The sequence below is a fragment of the Podarcis liolepis genome (genome assembly GCF_965112155.1).
Source record: "Podarcis liolepis genome assembly, chromosome: Z".
Taxonomy (NCBI): Eukaryota; Metazoa; Chordata; class Lepidosauria; order Squamata; family Lacertidae; genus Podarcis; species Podarcis liolepis.
The window spans coordinates 40,013,880-40,031,105 of NC_139570.1; the positions used below are offsets into that span (position 1 = coordinate 40,013,880).

A 17,226-nucleotide genomic window follows, 5' to 3' on the forward strand; every position below is an offset into this window, starting at 1 on the left:
ACTCAGTGGCGCTTACTTCCGAGTAATCAGATGCTCGTCTCTCACTGTGCCACCCCTTTCCCCTCAAACACCCTCTTGCAGCAACAACGAGCCACCCAAATAGCAAATAAAATTTGGCCGCGTAAACGCCGTACATGTGAAGAATGCTTTTTCTATGCTAGGAACTGTACCTCGGTGAGGCGTAAACTACAGTTCCCATAATTCTTTTTATGTGGGGCGGGGCGGTTTGGAATGTGATTTAAATGTGTTTTAAAACAGTGAGAAACAACGTCTTGGCAACCCAAACAGTAGGTGAATAAAAAATTAAAAAGCAACACTTTTAATAGCAGTCTTTGCTCTTGCCCGAGACTCTTGCTCTTGTGAACGTGACTGCGATTGTGTAACGATGTTGACATGGTCCTTTGTGAAAGCTGCACCATCCATTTGGGCCCCTTCCTCCCCCGCCCCGCCCCCCACCCCTCCGAACCGTAAATTGTTAAAGGTGCTGGGAACTGTAGCTCTGTGAATGGGAAACTACAGTTCCCATTATTCTTGGTGTGTGTGAACACGCTTTCAATGTATTCTTTTCTTCTTCTTCCAAAATTCACTCCATCTTTTACATTCTCTCTCTCTCTCTCTGCTACTTCGTCTCCCCACCCCTTCCTTCCCTTCCTCTCCAGGGTCAGACTGTCAGCACCAGGCGGTCTGCGAAGGGTGCCAGCGGCCCATCTCGGACCGCTTCCTGATGCGCGTCAACGAATCCTCTTGGCACGAAGAGTGTCTCCAGTGCGCCGTGTGTCAACAAGCGCTGACCACCAGCTGCTACTTTCGGGACCGCAAGCTTTATTGCAAGCAAGACTACCAACAGTAAGTGGGCGCAGCCACCCTCCGAATTAGCTCTCTCCTTTTGCACGTCGGAACAGTATGTGCACGACCATTCAAAGCAACGTGTTTTCCGATCTAAGCAAGCATTTTTTTAAAAAATCAATCCCAATACAATCTTGTTTATGCTAGTACTTATTTGGGGCGGGGGTACCATTCTCAGTTCTGGGGTGCACCTAATTAAACCTGGCTTTGGAAGATAGTGTCAAGCAAATCGAAGTTAAAGGTCATTCGACCCACAATCTCCGCGCGCCTTCCACTTTTCTTTAGAACCTTTGTCGCACCATTGGGAGAAGTTCTATCCTTGCGTCAGAGGGATGTCTGTGGGGTTTTTTTGGGGGGGGCGGTGATACTAGGAACGCGAGGCGCCGGCTCCTGCTCTTTCCAGTGCAGGAGTTTCTTTCGATAACTTTCAGCTAAGTCTGTGGCCGATCAGAAAAGCGCGTGTGTCTTGGCTTAGTTAGTGATCTGAATCACTAAGATAAGGATTAGGTTGCGGAGACACCCCTAGCATCGTTTCCCATTTGAGGTCCGAAATTGGTTTGACTTCGAAGTGAACCCTTTTTGTAATAAAGATGAATTTCCCTTCCCACGTTTTGTAACAACCTTCCTTTCTAACGGGTCCCACTATGCTCAGCTGAGACACACTCCCAAATTTACAACGTCGATCCATGAAAATACGTCCGTCCCCCCTTTAAAGATTTAGTCATTTTAACTGAGTCTTGGGTTGGAATAGATTCCACCTTCCCTTTCATTGAGCAATTAATAAATTTAAATTGTTGCAACCAAATTTGATTTTGCGCCACACTTTTCTTGGGAGTAAATCCCTCTGAATTCGACCCCACTGACTCTAGAGCGGGTCATCCCCCTCGTTATTTCTTTATAACGACATTTGCAAAGGAAATAACCCCTAATTTTTCCACACAAACACCTATTTTGCTTTTTACTTCTTGATTTTAATTTTCCTGTGGCCTCTTTTGAAGATGCAGAAACGTTGAATGGCTACTTGTTTGTCTTGCAGAATGGAATAATATTTGTTTTCCGATTACCTACTTTATTAAAAAATAAAAAAATGCATATAAACAACACTCGCTTTAAAAAAATTCCAGTGGTGGGAAATTTTATACCAGTAATTAAAAACCAAACGATGTTTGCAAAGTCCCTTCCTTAAATAATATTACTGATTTGATGATTGGGGGTTGGGCTTCAGAATTTAAAGTTTGCGTGCATATATTCCATTACTGTAAGATTAGCTAAACTACTTTGGTGGGAACTCGGTGGAAGGAGATATTGTAAAATACTGGGAGAGAAAATCTAGCAAAACATTTCTAACAAATCCTGATTTTGTGGTTGGGAGTAATTTAAAGACTGAAAGTATTCTTTTTTCCCATTTGGAAGCGGGGAGGGGAGATAATTATATATAATGATTATCTGCTAAGAGATCGTGCAATATAGTATGATATCGAAATACTGAGGAAGTTTGTGCCTATGTGTTTGTATGTACGTGTGTTTATATGTGTGTGTGTGTGCGCGCGCGCGCATAGGCGCCAACTCTTAGGGGCCTAGACCCCTTCGCCCCCCGAAAAATATTTAGGAGCGCCGGGCCCCCCAATATTTTATTCAAGTTGGTGCCACCGTATATGTTTCTGTGTCCGTATTGTATTTATATAGACATCGTGTCACAAATCAGATTAAGTGATATTTAGGCTGTCCTTTTGCATACTTACCTCGGAAGAAGCTCCAGCAGCACACGCTGCAATTTACTCCCGAGTAAACTGACTTGCCGGTTATTCCAGAGGGCTTTTCGGACAGGGAGCGGTTGGGGGCTGGAGATAATGGGGGAAAGGCGGCAAGCGTGTCTTTGGGTGTGGAGAAGTTTTCTTAGTTTCAAGATCGGAGAATAAGAGGAGAGATACTGAAAGGCAGGGAGCGTCATTTTTCCTCACCGCCCCTTTTATAAGAGGTGAACACACAATATACCCCTCCGAGGTAGATGAGAGAACAAAGGCATAGACGATTTACTCACTAAGATTTCTTAATAAAACAACTCCAATATTTTACTGAATTTTACTGATTTTACAATACTGCATTTATTTTCTTAGTTTTTTTTTAAGCCCCATCATGTTACATAGGGCTGCAAATCCAAGTCTGCAATCCTATCCACGTTTACCTGAGAGTAAGTCCTATTTGAAACATTCGCACTTACTTCTGAGTAAGCAGGAGTAGGCTCGCTCTCATTACCCAGGATTGTAAAGGGGTCTTAACTTGAAAATAAACTGGCCAAAGTCGGGTCCGCCTCACGGAAACCAACCGGGCTAATCCGGATTCAAAATGAGAACGCTTTGAAGCGCCAGCATCATTTGATTCGCCCAGTTGAGTTCTGCCGGGCCGGAGCCCGAAGGCGATCGTGGACTGCGAGTCGGAACAATTCGGATTAAATCCAGTTCAGACTTCATTCATTGAATTTTCAGAGAGATAGGCTTTGCAACCCTTCGGCTGAAGCAGAGGCGAGTCCTGCAGACTTCGGTTAAAATAAAATAAGAATCAAAACGGACTCGGAGCAAACTTTGGGCTTTGCAAACAGCGCGGTTGAAACCGGCGCGAGCTTTGCTCAAGACGGGTAGAAAGTGAAAGAGAAGCGGGTGGTTCCGCTGGGGGAACCAGCCCTGCTGCCTCGGAGCACCTCCGGGCAAGACAAGCCGCTACAAGGGCCGGCCCCGGCTTCATAGCTCCTTCCTCCCAGCTGCTGTCGTAGGCCCGGCTAACAGCGGCTGCCTCCCTGCTTTAGAGAGCGGCAGCAACGGCGGGTCTCCAGCGCCCAGCAATCCCCCAACACAGAGGCTCTAGTCCGCTCTCTCCTTCTCCCTTCTTTTTCTCCTCCAGAGTTGCCTCCAACTACAGTAAGTCCTACTCAGAGAAGACTTATTGGAATGAATGGGGCTCAGCTAATCATGCCCATCAATTTCAATTGCTCTGTTCTTAGGGCTAACAATTGGATGCGCGCGCACCGTTTTCTTCTTTTCACTGGCCTTTCGCTTTCATTCTCATTCAAGGTTTTCTATCCCCTCACTTTTTGTTTCCCCCGGGGTGTGTGTGTGTATGTGGCAGATAGCCCTGTTCCCGGGAGGGGGGCGTCCTGGGCTGCGTAGACACCATGCACTTAAAGCACACTCCCCCAACCCCAAGAATCAAGGGAGCCATAGTTCACCCTTCACAGAGCTATAGTTTCCAGCACCCTTTAAAACTACAGTTCCCGGGATTATTGGTGGGGGCGTGAGTTTCATTGACAGGTCCAAACGGTGCAGCCCTTTCCACGTCTACTCGGAAGTGAGCCTCAATGGGGCTTATTACCAGACAGGTAAGTCGTGTTAGAACTGCAGCCTTTTGAATGCATTTGGTCTGTCCACGAAAGCGCACGTGCCAAAATTAAACCAGGTAGTCGAAGGCACAACCAGTTGTTTTCTCATTATTTTCCATTTTTTAGGAAAAGTAAAGTAAAATAAACACTCTCTTCAGAGAAAAGAGAGGCCAAGCCATGAGTGCTACTCTCAACACAGGGGGTGACTGTGGTTATTAGCCCCGGAGAGAAGTCACCATTCTCCCGCGACGGCCAACTCCGCAGGTCACCCTCTCGGGCGGGTGTCTCTTCGAAGTAACCCAGGAGAAGCACTTCGAGGAAACGGCCTTCCCGTTTTGTTTTGTTTTTTTCCAGCACAGGCGAGTACTCTGGACGCTTAGCGTCTGCCGGGGCGCCTGTTGGCTGTCTGATCGCGTCTCTCTCCAGCTAGGGCAAAGGGCCGGTCGCCTTCCGAGGGGGCTCTCTGGCACTGCCCGTGAGCGCGCAGACACGCTCGCCCAGGAATTTGGACTGCGAAAAGGCCTAGCAGCACAGTGACGAAGGAAAACGGATAATATCGAGAAGCAGGGACCTCATGTAACCCAAGCCCGTAAGGCCTTGAGACGGGCTCGGAAAGAGAAGCCGTCTATTTTTCCTTTACGCACCGGCCAAAAATGGCTGGGCCGGAAAAGAAAATACCCAGGGCGCAGCGGCTGGCGCTTCTCTTCTGGGCCCCACCAAGTTCTATGGGGAGCCTCAGACTCCCACCCTCGTCCCTGCCTGCCAGGTCCGGGCTGCGAGTCTTGAGCGCCTCGTTCAAAATAAACGGCGTCCGTAGAGAGGAGCGCACGGTTCTCCCGCTTCTAGGCCTCGCGTGGAGAGCTGGCGGTGAAGGCCGCGACTCCTTTCTGCCTTAGGGGAATGAGGGGACGGGGAGGCTAAGATTTTGGAGCCGAGGATTGGGAAGTCGGTGGGGAAGAGTGGCAGCACCTCCGCGAAGGGCCACCTTTAGGGGTGAAGCCACAATCTGTTTGCTCCCCCTATTGAAATAGACTCTTGGTCTTAAGGTAGCCTTATATGCATAGCGATACATTTAATGGATGCCCCTGAATATTGAGAATTGTAGTTTGAGGGTACTGGGAATTGTAACTGTGACGTGTAACCGTTTATCTGTATGCACCTTAAAGAAAAGTAAGCAAAGAAGGTTCTCAGAAAACGAACATCACATTTAACTCAGCCAAATGGACTTACATTAGCCTGGGTCTGCACTTCATAAAACTAGAAGTAATTTCATCCATCTTTACATAAAGCACACACACACAATTGTATAACACAGGAGAGAATCGTAACACCTTTCCTGAAACTGCTGGGGGTTGAAACCACGGAATCAAGAGGCAACCTGCCTGGCTGTGAAACTAGAACTTGCTTTTTGAAAATTTATGGAAGGTGGTGATAGAAGCGTGTCAAACTATTGCATTTTGGACTTCAGGGATAAGGTCCTAGTCCTCATGGCAGTAAGGGCAAAAATCTTCCGAACTGTCTGAAAAATATGGCTTTAAAGACTAGGATAGCTTCAGTCTTGGTGTTTCAGGCCTCACTCCCCAATCCCAGGGTCAAGGCAAAGTATCCCATATTGTAGTCTACTGGTTTTACAGGTGAGTAAATAAGAGAGAAACCAAGAGATGAAATTAGCTGGGTTTGGTCTTCAAACACAGACCCTCTGAGCAGACAGATAAAGGGTAGTAGTGAAACCCATTAAAATACTTGAGCTATCATTTCAGGAGTGCAGTTTCAGCTTCTGAGTACCTGTACAGGCAATTAAGTGTATGTGTGTGTGAAACCAAAAAGGTACAAATACCCCCTTTATGTTCCATCCACAGTTACATGGCCAAAACAGTTGTATATTTTTCAGAATGTATGTTGTGATCCTTTTCATGGCCTAAGAACTTTATTGCTACTAGTGCACAGCAGACCTGTCTTTGCCTGCCTGCCTGTTTCTCTGTCCATGTATCATCTACCTGTGCAAAGGTGACACTTTTAAGGCTCCTTACTTGAAGTGAAGATGACTTCCTTATTTTAAAGTAATTATAGGTGAATTGGGTGGAGAGGATGATGCTTCTGAGATTACATTTCTTGTGACTTGAAGTGTGTGAGTTGGGTGGGGGGGGGAGAGAGACTCCTTTTATTTAGCAATTCTCTCTGCAAGTTAAGGCTCTAAATTCAACTACTAATACTCAGCAAGAACCGGGTGCTGTGACTCTTCCAGAAGCAAAGCAAATAGTCAATGGATAGCTCTTTTTAAATCATCGCCCTCTTAGTTGTTGTTTTTTGCTTCAGTTTGTAATCTCCTTGGGGCAGAGATCTTGTTGTTCTGTCAAGTGCCCTGTATTAGGATGAAGCCTTAAAGCTCAAAATATGAGCAACTGTCTTTCTTGGACATCTCATATCATTCGTTCCATGCAAAATCTGTATGTCAGGGTGTAGGTTGTTGGGGTCTTTTTTTTTTTTTTTGCCTTGGAGCTGATTTTCTCTCTCCCCCCCCCCATTTTCTTTCTCTTTCCCTCTCTTCCACTTCACGCTTGTCACTAAAATTTAGGACCCTCTTTGTGCCCAGAGTGGGGTAGAACATGCTCCCTTCAATCGTCGCGACATAATAGGACTCCACAAGTAGTCTAGGAGCTGACAAAAGGCGACATCTCTTGTTGTACATCACCTTTTGTCTAACATTCAGAAGGTTCCCCCAAAAGATCCTGAAGTGAAGCTTGGTTGGGTGGGGGGAGGAAAGCTATGTGCATTTCATAGCGACAGCCCCAAAATCCCTCACCATGGAAACTGTGTAGTAATCTGTTAACGAGACATGCGATGTATAAATATTGCCAGAGTTGTATGGTTGGAGATTAATGTCCTTTTATTTCAGAGTGACACCCCAAATGTGTTATTTCAGATGGGTGCTTCTGTCCTGGACCTGTAAGCTAAAGAAAGTTTACACAGCATTGAAGTTCAGCTCTTAAGTGACATTTCCTTTAGCCCTACTGATTTGAATGGAACCCTGTTCTGAGAGTCTTAAGATATCTGACAGAATGCCTCAATTGTAAACAGAGAAGACACTTGGTATGTCAGTAATATATTTCCCACCCCCACCCCCGACCAAACCCTGTTGGTTTCAGGTCCATGGCAGAATAATTATTTGTAGATTTCCACAATCCTTTTTCATATTTTTACTCCCATTTGAATAACAGTCACACTTTAGGAATAATGAAAGGTTCAAGATGTATACAGTATCATTCTTATTTTGTTCTCCGAAAGGATTTTTTTTATTTTTGCATGGGGAAAAGGTGGAATATGATTAATTAACATTCTAAAAAAAAAAGAAAGCATAGAATATTAGATTATGAAGTTGCTAGGAAAAAACCAGAGAAGTCAAAACTGGAACAAAAGCTTAGATTTCCTTGGGGAAAATATCTCAAATGGGAGCTGTACATGTCAATCTACTAAATAATGGGGCTTTTAAAGTGATTAATTTGTTGGTGTGTGTGTGTGAATTTTAACTGGTGAGACTTGAGTTAAATGTACAATTGTTTTGTAGGTTTTTGGTCCGGTGTGTTACTGCAAGTGGGGTTGAATAGGATGGCTGGCTTCTCTTTACAACAATGTGGTTGGATTGGTTTGCGAATTGGCACAAGCTTCCTTGCAAAAAGGCATCCCATACTGAAGTGACGGTGGTGTGAATTTATTTACATCCCGTGTATTTCCACATTAGCTATAGGCTATAAGAGGAACAGAGGGCATAACATATAAATTATCAAATGGCAAAATTCATATTGTCCAGATGCATACAATGGTCAGAAAGGAAACCAACTTTTAAAATTTCTTTCATCTAAACATTGGTGATGAATCCACTGGAATTTGAATAACAGCCCTACCCTGATAGGAGTGTATGTGTGTATTAGTATTTACAATTTTTAGACATTTACTATAATTATTTATAGTCTCACAAGAATGAAAATGATCACAGATGAGCAATGCAGTCCTGTGTGATTATTCGGTAGTTAAGTCCGAATGCGTCCAACAGGACATCTGTTTATGATTGCTACCTAAATTTCTGAACATTTGAAAGACACAAATGAGTTTTGATAATTACCTGTATGGGGTGGCTAGTATGCGCTGGTGTGTGAGAGTATGCGGAGATTTTCAGCGATGCAATATTTTTTCCGTTGCATACTTTCTTAATTACTAACTTGCATTTTTATTATCAGAGGTTACTTTACATTATCAGTGGATTGTTTAATTGTAAAGTTAATATAAGAAGTTTTCATTAGTTTATTCTTGATATGACTGTTTACATTTTGTCATTATCTTTTAACTGTTAGCGGGTTGTGTAAAACTTACTGATGTTGTGAGTAAGCATGAGCGTAGCTTACTATGGAAAGTGGCATCCAGAAAACAAATGATTGTGATATTGTGTGTGTGTGTGTTTGTAGCAATGGAGAAAAAATATTAAAAGATATGCATGTGTTTAGGATCGCAGACCAAATTTACGAACATTTGAAGGAGTAAGTGATACACGTGTGTGTGTGTGTATGTGTGTGTGTAATTCACCAGGGCTGTTAAATGTTCTGTTTGGTATGGTTAGCAATGATTAAATATTAACATTTGTTTTAGTGAATGTAACAGTGGATGCACCCCTGCAAACTGGAAAAGAATTTGTATGTATGTAAAATAATGTAACCTATATACAAAGTACACAAACTCCATTCAAGGAGCAACAACAACAACAACAATCTGAGGTCTCTTCAGATATTGTCAAAGCTTTCCCAATTGGATAAGGTTGCAATGGCAGGGAGGCAACAGAGGCGGTGGAGGCGGGGGGAGAGAGTTTGGTGCAATGCTATGCAAGGCCGGGCAGGAATAAAAAGATATCAACATGATGGCCTTTTGTTAGATCACAGCACCTCGTTTGACATGACAAGGTAGCCCGCTGAGCCTGCTTCTGCAGACCGACAGCAGAAAATACAAGCAGGAGGAGGAAGAGGGAATGAAGGAGAGGGGGGTGGGGGTGAAAAGACACAGTAAATCAATTTGTTCCCCTTTCCTCTGAAAAGTTCTTTAAATGAAAAGGGGGGAAACCCCCCGAAAACTGTGCTATTAAACGTACTTTTTAAAGGAAAACCTACCAGCGCCCCAGTACTAGGGTTTATTTCCTGACTTTTACGTCATTAGGAAAAAGAAGAAGGTGTTAGACTTTAAAATGCTGTTGTGTTTTCCAATCCACATACAATCACATTGATCTGGTTTGTAAAAATGGAAGTTCCATAGAGGCTGGGCTCCATTTAGAACAAGTGGTGAGCTTTCTATCTGCTGTAATGAAGAAGAAATTGAAGCCTATGGGACAATGAGAATGTATGCCTATCCTCCAGACCCTATTAAGCTGAGGGAATTGTACCTCTCATTTTCACCATCTTGAATGTTCATGCATGGGCCTAGCTGTCTTGCACTTGCTTATTCAGAAGTAATGTAGGTGTGTGTGTGTGTGTATTCTCGTGCAATCTATTGTCTGGAGTAATCAGTAGGAGTCAGTGGGTGGATCGTGGCACGCTTCAGCTAGTTGTTACATGAGCACAATTTTTACTAAAGTGCCTTTTGCAGTTAAGATGGTGTCAAGTAAATGGTATAGTTTGGGGTTGGTTTGAGCTGTAGTCCAAAACATCTGGAGGGCACCAGGTTGGGGAAGGCAGATGAAGAGATAAGCTTGTCATCACCTCACAGCTATGGCTGCGGGCTTAAATGGCCGATCAATCAACTAAAGCTGTAGTTGATTAAGATGGCCACTCTTAAGCAGCAAAGACAAATTTCCATCAAAACCAAAGGCACTTGCTTCTGTGTATGGTGTGTTTGATGCTGCTCTTCTGCACTCCTTACACAGAAATAGGTTCTGTAGAAACCAGTAGGATTCATGACCTAGTTTTATAATCACTGTATAAGAGCTGGAGGTAGAGTTCCAGCTTTCATGTAATCTACCTTTTAACAGTGTTCCTTAATTAGGCCAAAGTATGCATTTGCATCACACCTTAACTTAGAGCATTTTCCGTTGAAATTGACAAGCTGAAATTCTACGTTCATCTGCTTAAGATCAGGCAGGATCTGTAATTACCTTGAATCCCACATGGAAAAAGCTCACGGCTCAAACGTAGGGGAAATTTATATGTTTTATAAACAATTGTTCAGTAGCTTTTTTCTGTTTTTAATAATGAAAAAAGAATATAACCCTTTTTCTTGTTGGCTGGGTGATAAAGCAACCTTATAGTATATATTTATTTGAATGTCTAGGCTGCCAGCCCAGTGCACGCCTGCTAGGAAGGAAGGAAGCACCACTGAATTAAATGTGGGGATGGTAAGCACACTTAGGATCTCCCTGTAAATAACCTGGAATTTAGTCAGCATGTCTATCCAGGGAAATGTGTTGGCCTACTAATCCTTGAATTTTCAAACTTTTCTGCCAGAATAACCTCCCCCACACCTAGATAATTTTAAGAGAGGCAAGAGATCATTACATTTTCTTCCTTTTCTTAAGATAGGCGGGTGGTGGTACAAAACGAAACCTCCTTGAATGGGCTCCTTTTCGAAATAATGAAGGCAGTTATTGGGAGCTGTTTGGAATGCTGGCGAATGGAATGCAGGTGGCGAGATCAAAGGTGTATGAAAAACACAATTTATCACCCGAATTTCACTCCCACATCTGTGAGATTCTCAGATAGTATCAATCCCAGATCAAGGGCTTGTGCGCACGGTGCAGGAGGCTGCAAGTGAAGGTAGGGTGCTCTGTTCTTGGGTATGCGATGGATTGTGCTTGCCAAAGTCTGTCTGCTCAAAGTGATGGTCATTGCATGCACTGTACACTGGATCAGGGCTGCAGGATTTCATCCCTTGGATTTTGAACCCAAGACACTGGTTGACTCTTCTAAGAAACTGCAGGCAACGCTGACATGACATTAGAGGACATTAGACATTAGGCTTCTCTGTTTTTCATTTTTTCAATCTTAAATTCAGTTCTCCACATTTTCACATCAGTGTGTGAATTTTTTAAAAAGTCCTCATGAAATTTCATTAGCATTTTGTTAGGAATTTCTCCTTGTGCACACGTCTGTACGCAATTTTACCTAATGCACACTTTTTTTTGCAAAGTGGTTTCTCAACATAGAATGAATTTTTGTATGTTATTTTCCCAAATCTGTTTCTTTTTTTAAAAAAAAACACCACACACCTTGCTCCCTGTACACAATATTTGGCTGGAGAACTGTGTTGCAAAATTCAGAGCAGTGCAAAGCTTGAAGGCTGGTTGGATTTTGGGTTTTGTATCATTTCAGAAAGTGCAAATTAGGTTTGCAAACTGAATTGAATCCTCCCCCCTCATCCCCATGTGGAATTAGATTCACTTGAAGGCCTAGCAGGAGTGACTTTACTAACACCTACCTCCAGGGTCTAGCTAGCGGCTATCCTGTATCTATTGGCAAAATGAACTTCCTTGAGTATTGATGCTTGAAAAACTGTGTCCCAGCTGCCAGATATGCAAAACTCTAAACCTTGCTTGCTGCTTTGTGACATAGGTCTCATAAAGGCCACAATCCTAACCCAACTTATTTGAGAGTAAGCCCCATTGAATTCAGTATGACTTACTTCTGAGTAGGCATGGTTTGGATTGCAAATGTACAAGTGTACATTTAATGTACAAATAATGGATCACCTTGTCATTTTTCACATATCGGGTAAGACTTGCATTAAAAAAATATATCCTCCAAGATCCAAAAATTCTTCTAAGATCCAAACAAGTATTCATTGTTTAGAGGCTTTAACAACTGAGGTTTTTTCCTTATATAAAAAAGCAGCAGCAGCAGTAGCAAAAAGCTCATCTGATCTCATTTATATTTACTTGGAAGTACCTTTGCTCAATTATGCATTTTTCTTTTTTAAAAACTGCTTACGTTGAAGTAAATATATAATTATCAAAAGAACCGTTATTGAATTGCCTCTACTGAGCAAATAAACAGACTGTGAGAATATTCAGTCTATAAACCGTATTAACGGTTACAGCCAGTGCAAATCCTCCTCAGAATAGACCCATTGGAATGAATGGACGTGGCCAACTTAGGTTCATTACTTTCAGTGGGTCTAAATATAAATTAAGTTGGATATAACCTGAAGCCTTTAATTCTTTTTTGTAACTGAAGCATAGGAACAGAAGAGGAGTCTGGCTGCTGGATGAGGCCAGTGGCCCACCTGGTCCAGCATCCTGTTCTCACAGTGGCCAACCAGATGCCCTGATAGGGAGCCCGCGAGCAGGAGCTGAGCTCAAGAGCACTCTCCCTATCTGAATAGCTCAGGCAGTAGAGCCATGAGGCTCTTAATCTCAGGGTTCTGGGTTCAAGCCCCATTTTGGGCAAAATATTCCTGTATTCCAGGGGGTAGGACTAGACGATTTTTGTGGGTCCTTCCAACTTTACAATTCTATGATTCTATTAGTGTGGCTTCCAGCAGCTGGTATTCAGAAGCACTGCTGTCTCTGACCTTGGAGACACGAGGAGAAATGAACAGGCTTTTAGACATTTAGTCACTCTGCCCGTCTCACTAATATTTTTGACTAGGGGCCTATGAACCAGTTAAGCCAGCTTCTTTAGAATTTTCACTATTGACTATCCTTGCCAATTCTAAGTGCCGCCATTTTAAACCTTATACTTCCAATCAAGGATATTTCAGGTCCTAGTGTTTCTTTGCTTTGCCAAAACATGGTTTATGGGTTGGGCTCATGGTCTGAGAGAGGCTTTTTTTTGTTCATGGGAACCTGCTGAGCAAGAGAAGTGGGGACAAACATGGAGAAGAGAAGCTTAAGAGGGGATATGTTTGCCATCTTCAAATGTCTGAAGGGTCTGTTGCCCAAAGATGGAGCAGCCTGTTTTGAGGGTGGGCCAAGAACTAGTGGGGGGGGGGGCAACCCGCAATTAGGGCAAATGTATCATTTTCAGTTTTTCTCCTTTTCTCATTCCCTACTATGTCTTAAATTTAGTTCTCCACATTTTCTCAACAGTCTGCAATTCCTCTTTTTTTTTTTTAAAAAAAAAGGCCTTTGTGAAAATTAATCTGCAAAATTCTCCTGTTATATACATGTTCACGTTCAATTCACCTAACAGTTTTTTTTTTGTGGCAAAGCAATATCCCCTAAAATGATGCACTTTCTTGCATGATATTTTCATGAACATTATGCAGTTTTTTTGCACACTTTTTACCCCGGTAGATGCCTTCTTTTACACAGAGAAAAACACCTTGCAAAATTTGGAGACGGCAGGTTTTGAAGGATGACTGTGTTTCAGTTCATGTGTTGTTTTAAAAAAGCACCACTTGTGCAATTCCACTTGTGGAATTTCTCCCTCCCGCTTCCCTACTTACAAAGAAGCAGATTTTGCTTAAACATTCAGAGACTCTTCCTAATGAAGATAATAATAAAAAAATAAAATAGAAAGCTGTTTGACAGTGGTGTAGCCTAGAGAAAGGTGTGTGGCCTGGGGAGACTTCTGGGAGCTAGTTAGGACTGCATTAAGCCTTGGGCTTGAGGTTCTCCTACTCTGATGTAATGGGTATATGTGCCTATCATTGAGGCCATTTTAGACACTGCAGTTAAATGGTCTTAAAGGAAGGAGCTCTTTAGATGGCACCGTATATTCCTTTGCTGACTCCAATATTTTGTAAAGCTAACCTGGTTTGTGTGCCCTCTTGCTTATTCAGCTGAGTGGGGCCAGAAGTGTGTGTGTGTGTGTGTGTGTGTGTGTGTAATCTGAAATAGGAACTCCCCAAATAGCAAATTAGGTTTGTTTCGTTTGTGTTTTTCTGGAATCCTGGAGAACAGGGGCAGTCCCTGCTAAAGTATTAATGTATTTTTAATCTTTGTTGGAAGCCGCCCAGGGTGGCTGGGGAGACCCAGCCAGATGGGCGGGGTACAAATAATAAATTATTATTATTATTATTATTATTATTATTATTATTATTATTATTATTATTAAAGTGGTATGGTTGGAGTGCCTGGATCAGAGGTCCCAAGCACTGAAAATATTATGGTGCCCCCCCAAGTAATTCAAAATAAAGACAATACTAAACTGTAAAATAAAGTTTTAAAGTAAAGCATAACACAGATTTGTTGCAATACCTGACAGGACCCGATTTCCTTGCATTATTTTGAATTACGTTAATCGGGCACCCCCCCACCCCCCCATTTAGGAGGGGGATAAAGAATAAAATAGAGACCAGGAAAATGGGAGAAGTGTGGAGTGTAAGAAAGTCTAACAAAGTCCTGATTTTTCTCATGGTAACTACTTGGATGCTTTTTCGTTTTAATATCAAATTTCAAATTCTTTCCAAAAAGAAAAGTTCTCATTCCCCCCGCCCCCAATGCCACTGCTTTTCTGGTGTTCTTAAGAATATGCTTCATCAGCTCTGTAATCCAGCGTGGTCTGGATCCCTGTCGGTGACCAAGACTGCCACCCTAATCCCACTTACGCAGGAGTAAACCCTACTGAATTCAACAGGACTTACTTCTCGGAGCCTAAAGCACCCAATTCCTTAACATTAGTTTAACATTAGGCCGTTCCTTCCTCTCTGCTCCATCAAGCCCTTTTCTGTTTCTCTTGGAGCGATTGAAATGTTCTGGGTTACATAAACATTGCAGCTCTCTTTCTCTCTCTCCCCCCCCCCCCGTCTCTCTCTTCTGTTTGGTAATGTTATGTCGTTTTGTAACTCCCAACTTGGAGAATCTTAAAAGAGAGTTTGCATTAAACCGAGGCGGTGCCTTTTGTACGCAGCAATGCCTGGGTCTCACAAGACAGGCAGACATCAAGGTAGCAGCAGAGTTCCTCTAGCAAGGAAGACACCTTCTAAAAACCTATTCCCGTTTAAGGTGTAAAAGGGACCGGGCTCCAAATCCTAGAGAACGAGAACAAGACGCCTTGCTGGCGTTTAGCACCGGGATCATCCAATTTAGCTGTTGCTGTGTGAAAATTTCCCATATTTCTTGGAGAAATAATGTTTATACATTTTTAAATTTATTTATTTTTTGCCTGGGCTGTTGGGTGAGTAATGTTGCATCCAAGCAAGTTCTACTATGTTTATGTCCATTGTTTCGTATGGGTCTACTCTTGAGCTGAAATAGCATTGGATACAACCCACTGTGTCTGGGTTGCTTTGTGCAATTCTTTTCTTATATGTAAAGCCTGATCTCACACACATAACTTCCTCTCATGCATTCTCACATGCAAACAGTGATAGCCTTGTCCTCTATGAGTTTATCTAATCTCCTTTTAAAGGAAACTAGGTTGGTGAGCATCATTACCTACTGTGGGGGCGAGTGCCATAGTTTAACCATGTGCTGAATAACCCCCCCCCCATTCTCTAACTGTGTGGTTTTCCTCACAGCTGCTCAGTTTCTGGAGACTTATTCTCTCCAGCCTGGACGTACCTGCCACTCTATTCAGCTTACGGAACTTCCATTATTTCAAATAGGGAGAAAGGACTGAAATCACACTTTCATCTGTTGCTGTTGTAGTAATGGAGGAAAGAGAGTTGGTAGATGGTGAGGAGAGAATCGTGTGTGTTTTCAGGAAGCTTTTTGCACAGTGTTAAGTGGGTCTTGCTTGCTGCGGAATCAGTCTGCTGGTGACCATGTTTCTTGCCCGTGTATGATGGGTGTCATTTGAGGCCAAAAATAACACACATCTGCTCCTTGGAGGCCTATAGAATTCTCTCCCTCTTTGCTTTAAATGTTTATTTGTTAACATTAGACCTTTTAAAAGCCTAGCCTTGACCTGAAGTCTCCAGAAGAATCCACCTTTCTCTCTCTCCTACCCCCAACCTTCGTCACCCCCCCACCAACAGATAAAAGTCTGAGACCAAGTTTGTGCAATTTCCCTAGTAAGGTGTAATTGACAGGGCAATGAAGGCTCAGCTGTTTGGCTTGAACTGCATTGGATGTAGCGGTTTGCAAGGACTTTGTGCTTGGCGTTGACTTCCTTAATATATTTCAATCTGGAACTGACAGCACTTCCTAATGGGTCTTGCTTAAGTTTCCTTAGTCAAAATAATACTTTTAATTTACTTTGCCTTTAGGTTCTCTCCTTCCAGTCACCCAATTTGAAAGCAGCTCCATTCTTAACCAAAAAACAAAACAAAAAGCATTAAACATCAAAACACATTAAATGAAGTGTGTGTGTGTGTGTGTGTGTGTGTGTGTGTATGCATGCAAGCCTTAATACTTCTTCAAGCAAAGATTAGTTATGGGGCATCTCATCCATAGCAACCTTGCAATTCAGCCTTCTCTGGTAGAATTAGTTTAGATGCAGATCATCAGTCATACTTTTACGTATAAGTCTCTTAGAGTTACTTTGGGGATTTTCCCTGTTTTACATTTCTTTATTGCTTCCCGGATTTGCTCTGTCCTGTTTCCCCGATTCCTGCTTTAAGCAGAACTTCTAAATTCAATTCTGGAACTTCCATAGTTCATTCTAGCTTTTCGTTTCCTTAGATCAGGGGGTAGGAAATCTCCCTACCCCATCCCAGAGGCTTTATTTCCTTAGGGGCGTCCTTCCAGGGACCGCATGCCAGTGATGGGTGGGGCCAGAATAGAAAGTGGGCGGGGCTACATGAATGAATGAATGAAACTTTATTTGCATCAGCCATCGGCCATAGCAACAAAAGAACATTGCGGTATACACAGAACAAAATAAAAAATCAGTTATATAAAACACAGTTTAGAGTCCTGAATCAGCAGTCAAATAGTGGACCTTATTCTCATTGCCCCAGCTAGAAACCTTGCGACCTTTGCTGTCATCTGCTCCTCTTGATCTGCCAGGAGAAAAGAGACTGTGGCAGTGGTTGGGTAGCCCGGAATAGACAATAAAAAAGGGGTGATAATGTCGTTCCTCAGGTCTTTGTAAAGAGTGCAAGCCAGGAGGGCATTCGCCACTTATTCGGGGTTGCCATCTCCGCAGGGA

General features: G+C 42.9%; 1 protein-coding gene across 2 annotated transcripts in view; it reads left to right on the forward strand.

Annotated features, from left to right (window-relative positions):
* Positions 1 to 17,226, forward strand: part of LMX1B (LIM homeobox transcription factor 1 beta) — a 164,404-nt gene that overhangs the window by 2,436 nt on the left and 144,742 nt on the right. For both annotated transcript variants that reach the window (XM_083485928.1, XM_083485927.1), the window contains exon 2: positions 660 to 846. In XM_083485928.1, coding sequence (XP_083342054.1) covers positions 660 to 846 — 187 coding nt within the window. The remainder of the gene's footprint in view (positions 1 to 659; positions 847 to 17,226) is intronic.